Source organism: Galeopterus variegatus, unplaced genomic scaffold, assembly GCF_000696425.1.
Source record: "Galeopterus variegatus unplaced genomic scaffold, G_variegatus-3.0.2 Scaffold6527, whole genome shotgun sequence".
Taxonomy (NCBI): domain Eukaryota; kingdom Metazoa; phylum Chordata; class Mammalia; order Dermoptera; family Cynocephalidae; genus Galeopterus; species Galeopterus variegatus.
The window spans coordinates 99,567-110,232 of NW_007732638.1; the positions used below are offsets into that span (position 1 = coordinate 99,567).

The 10,666-nt window shown below is 38.2% G+C and overlaps 1 protein-coding gene across 1 annotated transcript in view; it reads left to right on the forward strand.

The window, feature by feature from the left end:
* ABCA13 (ATP-binding cassette, sub-family A (ABC1), member 13) overlaps positions 1 to 10,666 on the forward strand; it is a gene marked incomplete at its 5' end in the record, with an annotated part of 119,386 nt that overhangs the window by 98,520 nt on the left and 10,200 nt on the right. Inside the window, 2 exons of the mRNA XM_008590977.1 lie at positions 4,121 to 4,234; positions 6,927 to 7,017. Of these exons, the coding sequence (XP_008589199.1) occupies positions 4,121 to 4,234; positions 6,927 to 7,017 (205 nt within the window). The remainder of the gene's footprint in view (positions 1 to 4,120; positions 4,235 to 6,926; positions 7,018 to 10,666) is intronic.

Below are 10,666 nucleotides of genomic sequence, written 5' to 3' on the forward strand. Positions count from 1 at the left end.
GGAACCGGTCTCCACATGGGATCCGAACCCTCGGTGGGAGCGCTGCTGCACTCCCAAGTGGTGCACTCTCCAGTGCACCACTGGGCTGGCCCTGTAGGTTTTTTATATTTAACCAATTTTAGAAAGTTTTTCAGGCATTATTTCCTTCAATACTCTTTGAATCCCATTTGGTCTTTCCTCTCCTTCTGGGACTCCAATAATACCAGTGTTGAATCTTTTTTTTTTTTTTTTTTCCCTACAGTTCCCTGAGGCTGTGTTCACTTTTCTGTTGACCTGTTTTCTCTCTGTTGCTCAGATAGGGTGAAGTATTTTGGTTTTTTTTTTTTTTTTGTGTGTGTGTGTGTGTAATTATAATCACTTTCTAAAATTTCTTCTTTAGCATTTAGGGCTTTTAAAAAATTTATTTTATTTTGTCAGTATATAATGTGGTTGATTATTGTGAAGTATTTTAATCAGTCCTCACATGCACTGATTCTATCCTCTGTCATCTCCACTCTTCTACTGTGACCATTCAGTGTGTTTTTTATTTATATTACTGCATTTTTCAGTTCTTTAATATCCATGTGGATTTTTAAATTTTTTTTTATTATTGAGATTGTTTGCTATTTCATTGATTTCAAGACAATGTGTAATTGCTTGTTGAAAAATTTTTAATAGGTGCATTAAAATACTAACAATATCATTCCAGCATCTGATTTATCTCAATATTAGTGTCAACTGATTGCTTTTCTTATTCAATATGTATTTTCTCTGGTTCTTTCTATGATGGGTGATTTTCAATTGTATTCTCGGCATTTTGGCTATTCTGTTAGAAGATACTTGGCTCTTTGCAGAAATCTTTTATTTATTTATTTATTATTTTTTATTTTTTTTCCTTTTTGTCTTTTTTCGTGACCAGTAACGGGATCGCAACCCTCGGTGTCATGCCCGTACCGCGACCGGCAACGGGATCGCAACCCTTGGTGTCGCGCCCGCACCGCGCTCAACCAGTGAGTGGACCGGTCTCTATATGGGATCCGAACCCTTGGCGGGAGCGCCGCCGCGCTCCCAAGCACCGCACTCTACCGAGTGCGCCACTGGGCCGGCCCAGAAATCTTTTATTTTTGTGGGTGGTCATCCTACTTAGATTTAACACACAGGTTTTGGTCTACTTTTTGGGCTGTGACTTCAATGATGGTTTAATTTTCATGGTCTTTGTGCTGCTATTTTGGTCTACTTGGTTTATCTGGTGCTGCTGGGCTTGTACTAGTCCCTGATGCTGCTGCATTAAGAGCAGGTGGGGTTTGTATATGCCCAGCTTCCAGATGCTGCCATGTGGCGAACAGGAGATGGAAAGGGCTCGGCAGGACAAGACTTTTTCCTGTCAGGACCCTCCTGCTGTGTGTGTGTGGGGGGGCAGGGAGTATTTCCAGGTCAGGCCACCTATGGGAGAATGACCCTTGCTGCGGTCTCCCTGTCGCTCAGTGTCTGGACTGGATGCATGTTAACAGCAGGAGCTCCTGTGCTGGTACACCCCAGCCCTCTCTGCCCCACTGGGGGAAGGTGTTCCATTTCTCTGGCTGCTTTTATCAGTGGGTATCCCAAATGATCCCCCTTATTTGTGTTGCTGGGCTAGCCTGGTTGTGTTCACAGGACTCCTGGTCCATTTGGGAAGAATTAGCCCAGCAGGGCTGCCTTCTGTTTCAGTGTTGTTTGTTGGAGACTTCGGGGTCTGGGTCAACTTCTTCTGTTGGGTGGGGGTCATAAGGCTTCCTTCTGCAGTGATGCTTCTTCCACCTTGGAGTCTCTGACCACGTTGCCTCTTCCTTCCATCATTCAAAGTTCTCTCTGGTGGCCTCTTGCATTGTTTCCAGAGTGTGTGGGGGTACTTAGAGGGTATGCACAGAGAGAAATGAGTTTACCACATACTGTTTGGAAATCCGTCTTTTTCTAGATCCTTTTGACAAAACTCTAGTGGTCTCTGTTGGCTGCCTCCCTTCCTGGAAGAGCGAGATGCTCCTTGCTCATGTTGTCTGTTTCCCATCTTAGACCTGGAACCAGCTGCTTTGCCAAGTTCTGGTTTCTTTTAAAGGCAAATAGCACTGAGTATCACATTCTTGGAGCCAGGCAGGCTCATCAGTGCTAGTCACCATTTCTAGACATCTTCAGTGGACATGACTAGCATTTTGTGTGCAAGAGTTGTCTACAGCTTATTGGTAATTTGTCATTTTCTTTTAAAAATACATTTCACTGAGGTTTTGAAATCTAAGATCATAGAGATGGCATTCTTTTACTTAAAAATATTCCTGTGTATACTAGGGTTTTTTCCCATATTTGGTAGCTTTGTTTTCTAATATTATTAAATTATTTTGTTTATCACTTAAGTATTAATGTTTTAAAATTATTTTGATAAGTTCAATTAATATTAAATAACTACTAATAATTGTTGTTAATTAAATACTTGTAGTTACTAATATTTGTTTAATATTAAATAGTTTAGATGCATTCTAATATTATAGTAAATATTAAATAATTTAAAATTAGACTTTCCAAAGGTTTGCGTATTTGTTGTTTATTTAGGGAAGTAGCTCATGTATTTATTGTTTTTCTTTTTCTCCAAATCCTTTATTTTTTAAATTTATATTACTTTTTACTTCTCCCTCATCTTAGATTTTCTGTATTATTATTTTATTGATATAGTCAATGATTGCTTGTTTGAATAACTTTTACTTTTTAATTTAATAACAAACATATTTGAGTCTGAATTTCCGTTGTATTCAATATATTTTAATAGCTAATATCATTATTATTATTTACTATATAATCATTTTCTGAATAATCCCCTAAAATTCAGTAGTTATTTATGGTAATGTTTTAAAGTTTCAGCTTGTTAATTTCAGAAGTGTTTATACAAACTTTTGTTAAAATTTCTGGTTTCATAATACTCGAGTAATTTATGTATTTAGAGGTTGTATTGAAAATTTCTTTGTTCTCTAACATATTATTAATTTTAATAGATTTTTCTTGGGCATTTGAAAAGTAACGGTGTGTATATATAAAATAAATTAGAATATTTTAACTAATTTGGCTGTAATAACTGATTAGATATATGTTTACACACATGCACACACATGTGTGTGTTTGTGGTGTGTGTGTCTTCTCTACTTGTACATTTAAAAATTTTTATAGATCTTCTAAATTGGTTGCAATTATTCAATCTCTGCATGTCTATATGAATTTTTGACCATCATAGCTGGTGTTTACTGAGCATTTACTTTGTGCCAGGTCTGGGGCCTGAACACTGGAATATTAATTTGTTATAATACTTACAATACCTACCCCTGTGTTTCTTGGAGGCTGAAGCTGAGAGTTTAAGGTTTTCCTCTGTTTGCTGTGGCAGCTGCCCTTTAGCTCTCGTGCTACTGTGAGGGTCTCCTAGCGACCCCAGGGAGATGTGGTTGGATGTGCAAACTGTCCTTAATCATTGTTTCTTTGGCATTTAGACTATTTTCACTATTAAGTATGATAATGTTGCAGTAGACATCTTCATGGATATAGCTTTATATTTAATTTAAACAGTGTCTTTAGGATAGTGTTCTATCTTGAGAGAAAAAGGCATGTACATTTTTTATGGATCAGTGACTGTGAATGTTTTTATGATACAGAATTATTTCCTAAAATTCTTATGCCAATGTACTCTGCTAGCAGCAATAAATGAATAATACACTAGGTTTACTCTATCCTCAATAGTGTTGGGTGCCACAAAACAAATAAATAGATATTAGTTGAGACATGTTTTTGAGGACAGATATTGTTTTATTTAGTCAGTGTGTACTGGGGACATACGCTCTACCGAACAGTGAGCCTAATACTGGGGACACAGTGTACAGGTAGTGCCTGTGGACAGAGTGAAGAACAGAGGCCTTGGAGAAGGACTCACCTTAGACATGAAGGCTTTGGAGCCTTCACGTTGTTGAGTGAGGTGGCAGCCAGCCTGCAGGTGGTGATGGCAGATCTGGACTCTGGTGGCCACATCTTACATAAGACTTACTGATCTCCTTGTTAGAACTGCTACAGGATTGAAGGTTCATCCCAATAAAGCAACTGAATAAGACATACCCCAATATGCTTCATTTTACAGGCTAATTATACTTTTTCTTTTGTGGACAAGCTAAAAACTTTATCTGAAACACTGCTGAAAGTGTCCAGCCTTTTCCAGAGAAGTGGAAACAGTCCGATGTTCACCCAACTGCAGGTGAGTTGTATCTGCTTTTGCCAGCTCAGGCTGTGGGAGCTGCCTGCAAGGCCATGTCTGAAACATTGGGACAGCCTTTTAGAAGATTCTGCAAAGTCATATCGGGCATGATTTTCCCGGTTGACTAGTAAGATTGACATGAAATTGGATATGTGTGTTGTAAATTTTTAGTGTTTTACCCATGCAAGATGGTACTATTGTGAGAATGATTAATAATTTATTAATATTTACCTGTGCTTAAGTTCTGTATTTTAATGCTGCCTAGACAGTTTACATACTTTTAGATGGTGGGTCTATTACAATGATCAGTTATAAATTCTTCATATTCTTAATTTTACAAAATAATTGGGTTGTGGTTTAAAATATTCCAACTACTTCAGAGCCTGACAATCATTAACTATAATCAGATAGGTTACCTGATAACATTTTGGGACTTTGTGTAGTTCTAGTTTACAGGATGAGAAAACACGCCTGCATTTTTATTCTTGTTCAGCTTATTTATAATCCACTAGATGACTGGTTAGTTCAGAGCATGGACTCAGGAGCCACATCCTCTGGGTTTGATTCTCAGCTCTGTTTTCACCAGTTGTCTGATCTTGGACTAGTCACCGAACTTCTCTGTGCGTTGGGTTTCTTCTGTGAAATGAGGAAATCATCGTAGTTATGAGGCATAAATCAGTTAGGATATGTCAAGCACGTGGAATAGAGTTTGGCACAGAGAAAATGCTACTGTGTGTGTCTGGATCCTCTAAGAAGAGTTTGCTAAGATGGGATTACAAGTGCAAAAATTTTATTATGGGAAATGGCTGTTAGAGCAGAAGAAGAGGGAATCCAAAAGGCTGAAGGCAAGTCATCACACAGTGGAGTGAGTGAGAGCCTGAGGAAAGGAGGGAAGGAGGGTGGAAGATTCTGGTCACCAGCAATTTAATGAACACTGGCCAAAGACTGTGGGAGTCATGTAGCTAAATTTGTTGATCAGTGGAGTCCTGTGTCGGCTCAGTGAAGTGCAGTGGTTCTGAGGGGTGGGCCTGCTGTGGTGGTCACTGTCAGCCCATGGGAGATGTGGCCTTGGGGAAGACTGAGATGGATTCAGAGCGCAGCAGTGGGGCCCCTGGTCAGTGTATTAGAAGAGCTGCGGTGCTCATTCTCACGGCAGCCACAGCTGTATGTGTTGGCTTTTATTGTAATATTCTTTGTCTTTAACTTGTTTGCTCTTGGATTAATTTGTTAATCCAGAGATCAGCAAATGTTTTCCTATTGTATTTTTTGATAAAATTCGTATGATCTTTTAATTGTATTTTTCCATTAACTTTTTGAAGTACTCTTGTATAAATTCTCTCTAAGGAACTTGCAATCCTGGTGTTGCGCCTCAGTGCGTCAGTATTTGGCCTTTCACTTTCTTGTTGGCTCTCGGGTGCTGTAGGTCCGTGGCAGTATGATGTAAGTCAGTGCATGCCACCTGCACTGTAAAGATGTAAACGTTCAGTAAGGTGATGGAAATTATTTTGGAGAACTCTCCATAGTGAAACCATTGACAAATGAGGCAAAGTTAGAGCCATCAATGATGAAAGAGGAATGGTGCTGAAGATGCAGAGAGAGAGGCTTCTGGTGATGATCACTTGAATGTCAGAGGACTGAGAGGGGGCTTGGGAAGTGCTGAAACCCTTCTTCAGTGTTCTTGCCACAGTCGCCCCTCTTCATAACTGTCTTGTGGAAAAGGTGATGGAAAGGAAAGGAGAGGACCTAATGGAAAGTGAAAGATCACCACATAGTTTTGTTAGAAAATTTGCCAAAATGTCACCACTTAATCCTTTTTAAAAAAATTTTAATATTATATTTTCTTTAACCCAACATACCTACTATATTATCATTTCAATGTATAATAATTTTTAATAAAAGAATAGTAATGAGATATTTGACATTAACTTTTGGTGCAAATATTTGAAATCCAGTGTTCATTTCACATTGACGTCACATCTCACTTTAGACGAGCCATGTTTCAAATGCTCAGTGGCCCCCTGTGGCTGGTGGCCACCATATTGGACAGCACAGGATGAAAGCGTTTTCAAAGACAGAAGCAAAACAGCATGTCTGAGAAACTGCAAGTGAACCTGTGTGTCTAGAGCACAGGGGAATATGTGCGTGCGTGCGTGCGTGTGTGTTTGTGTGTGTGTGTGTGTGTGTGTATTTTGGGAAGAGGTTGGCAAATGGGAGAAAAAAGGGTCTAGAAAGGTAGATGAAGCAAGAATGTGAAAGATATTTTGACTTTACTACATTGGAACTATTGAAGGCTTTCAGCAGAGGAATGACACTTACACATCTGTGTTTCAAAACTTTAATTCTGGAAGCAGTGTGAAAAATAGATTTGAGGGCTGGAGACTAAAGGCCAATTAAAGGATATAAATGACAATTCATTCAAGAGATGACTGTCACCACTTAACTCATTTTTTGTTTTAAATATTAATGGCATAATTGCAATTCTAACCTAAACTTACATAATTGTAACTTTTTTTCAAGGTAAAGTCCTAATCAAATGTTATCCTGTTATTTATTGTGATGTTTTAGAACTTCTAAGTGGATTCACTTTGTGTCTTTTTTCTGCATAATGAAATTTTGAATAAGCCTAATAAGTATTATTTAATAAGAGGAAATTATGCAATTATTTTTGTTAAGCTATATTATTTTCTTTTAGGAAGCTCTAGGAAACAAATTTATAAGAAACTTTGTAGAAAGCCAGTTGCACATTGATGTGGACACACTTACTGAGAAACTCCAGACATATGGTAAGTGTGCTGATGGGCATGTGAGGTCCATCTGCCCAAGTGCCTCTGCCGCTTGGGTCCTACCCCTTTGCCCACAAAGTCACTGGGAGATGTGGACAAGTCACTTTTCCTCTTTCAGTTTCTGATTTCTTATCTGTAACATGAAGGGCTTGAACTAAATATACTCCAAAGTTTGTTCAAAGTTTTCTCCTTTGCTGATTCAGGGCTTGACGAATAAAGAACTTGTTAAAAAGAAAGGCTTCTGATTCAAATAAAAGAATTGTGAGTTATAAAGCCAGATGACAAAAGAAATTACTAGTACTGAGTTAACAGTAAATTGAAAGCAGTTGCACTGATTTGAAAATGTGGAGCTCAGATTTCAAAAAAATTCTGTCAGTTAGCAAGCATGTATTGTACCTCTGCAATCAAGGAATCTGTGAATTCATTTAGATGTTTAGCAAACATTTACTGAACACACAAGGAGCACAAGTTCAGTGCAAGGATCTAGAAAAGGCATCAAGTATTCCTGTCCCACCACACAGTGCAGAGGGGAAGATGACCAGGCTAAGAAACAGCGAAACTGGGACAGAATCGGGCTTTGTCAGAGGCCTGTCAGGGATGCTCTTGAGAGCCTAGCCAGCTGGAGGGGTCCTGGAGATGGGGAACAAAGGGGGTCAGGCTGTTTCAGGTCCCCAGCACCTTGGCGCTCTGCCTGTGCACATGAAAGGGGCTTAGATCTGTCTGAAGCTCAAGGGTTAGAAGAAAGCAAGGCATTTTATTAAGCACAATTTTCTTTTAGAAAAAAATTTGTTTTGGGTAGATTTACTACTTTAGAAAGGTTAATAATATATTAAAATAAATGTTACTGGGGGCCGACCCTGTGGCTCACTCGGGAGAGTGTGGCGCTGGGAGCACCGAGGCCACGGGTTCGGATCCCATATAGGGATGGCTGGTGTGCTCACTGGCTGAGCGCGGTGTGAGCAACACCACGCCAAGGGTTACGATCCCCTTACCGGTCACAAAAAAAAGAAAAAAGAAAAAAAAATGTTACTGGCTAAAATATTTTTTTTCCAAATAATTAGAACACCATTTTAAATAAATAAATAAATAAATAAATAAAAGTTGTACAGGAAAGTTGTTAGAAGAGTCCCCAATCCTGAGACTTTCTGTCCAGATCACTAGTGTAAATACAGTGTCTGAGAGCATGAGATGCACTTGAACCACCTTGTTCTACACATTGCTGCCAAGAACCTACACAACTTTTGAACAGGTTTCCTGGCCAATGTACTTCTATTCTAAAATTAAGGGGAAAAAACAGAAATTCAGACTTTTTCATACAAGTGTGTGGGGACCCAGAATATGAGATTCACATGGAATTTTGAGATGAAGTGTGATTCTTCCCTTCTTCCTGCTCCCACCCAGCACTGGAGACTAAAGGAAGATCCTCTCATCAGTGGTGGGGTGATGGTTATTTTCCATCTGACCCTGCACAGTCCTCTGGGAATTGGCACAGGATAAAGACGGGTGGTGGGGGACTGGTCACAGACTACATGAAAGCTCCTTTTGTAACTCTCTAGCTAAAGAATTAATTCTCCTTAGTGCATGCATCCTTTTAAATTTATACCTAGGTTGTACATACATTTCTTCATCCTATAACCAGTATCTGGAGACTGGGATAAAATGACTCTTTGAAGTTACATTGATACAATTGCTGGGGATGTTTATTCAATCATGCTGTCACTTATATTCATTATGTAACTTTTAAAAATAATATTTTGCTTATTAGAAAAACAGTATAAGTTTGTTATAGAAATATTAGAAAATACAAGTAAGCCAGAAAAAAAACCCCCAAAAACCCCACCCATAATCTCCTCATCACAGATAGCTATTGTAAAAGGCTTGGAGTTCTTTTCCAGATGGGGCACAGGTATATGTATTTTCATAAAAATGATAATTCTGTCAATATCATTTTGTAACCTGTTTGAAAAAAAAATTAGCTGTATTAACAGTGGTTCTTCATATACACGAATATTGACTTTGTTACCAAGGAGAGTCCGCAAACTTACCCCTCCTCTTTTATTTTCATGCCCTAGTGTAAATTACTTTAAACTTTTTTATCAGTTTCTTTTGGATTGGCCATCATATCCTTAAATGAAATGCCTATAGTAGTATTTCTTGATTTACTTGTTGAAGGAATTATCAATTGATTTCCTGTTATGAAAGATGCAGACTAAGTGCTGCACCCCATCATTTCTCCACCCGATTGTTCCCGCTATAGTTATGTGACCATTTTAGTTGTAAAACATCATGACTAGGTAAATGTTGTTCAGTGCACAGCCAGGCTATGTCTTATAATGAAATTTCCCTTTTTATGTTTCCCTTTCCCTAGAGTTTGATATTCTCTTGCTTCTACACGTAACATGTGTTATCCATGGCCCCTGCCCACATTGTGCCAACAGATTGTCCTTATGTTGGGTCCTTTTGTGTGAGTGGACTCCCACCCAGGGCCTCCCTCATACTTTGGTGAGCCAGGGTGGCCCTTCACCCACTACTTCCCCAGGACCTCTCTGCTCTCCCAGGTGGGAGTCCACGATTCTTGGGTTTTACGTCCTCCTCACTTTTGTTTTATTACCATGTTTTGTGGGTTCATAGTTGCAAATGTCATCCTGAAAATGACAGGAGAGAAACATTTCCTAAGTAATATTACTCAGTAAAGTCATGTTTATTTCTGAAGAATATATGGAAGTATCCCCAATTTCATTTCTGATAATTTTAATTTGTGTCCTCTCTCTCTCTCTTGATCGGTATTGTCAGATGGTTATTGATTCTATTAGTCTTTTTTTTAGGAAAAAAAAGTTTGGCCTTGTTTATTGTTTGTTTTTTATTTCATTAATTTTTGCTCTTTTCATTATTGGTTCCATCCGTTTACTCTCTTTGGTTTGTTGCCTTTTTTTTTTTTTCCGGTAACTCCAGATGAGTACTTAGATTATTGATTTTCACTTTGTCTTCTTTTCTTATATATAATATTATATATATGTATATACTCATGATTATATATTTCCCTCTGAGCATTGCCTTAACTGCATCTCATGAGTTTTGATCTGTTGTATTTTCATTATACTTCAATTTAACGTATTTTATTTTATAATGTAATTTCTTTCTCTCTCTCTTGACCCTTGGGTTATTTGAAAGTCTATAGTTTAATATTTAAGTATTTGGGATTTTCTATTTATCTGTGTGTAACTGATTTCTAGCTTTATTTTACAGTGGTCAGAGAATGTACTCAATCAATATGATTTCATTTTGTGTGAAATTTATTGAGACTTGCTTAATGCCCCCACATAGGTCAATTTTGGTTCCTGTATGCAATGGATCTGCAATTGTTGGGTATAATCCTGTGTATTCTTACAGTCTGCTTTTTCTACCAGTTAAGAGGTGTATGTTCAAATTTCCCATTCTGATTATGTATTTGTTTGTTTCTCCTTTAAGTTTCATTGATTTAAACTTTATATATTTTGAGGCTGTATTTTATATTGAGAATATGTTTGAGATATATTTTCCTCTCTTTGTATTTAATTTCATTCCTTCTTCTGTACCTGCTCTGTCCCCTCTTCCCCTCCTCTTCTCTCCTTCCTCCCTCCCTCCCTCCCTCCCTCCCTCACCCTCCCCT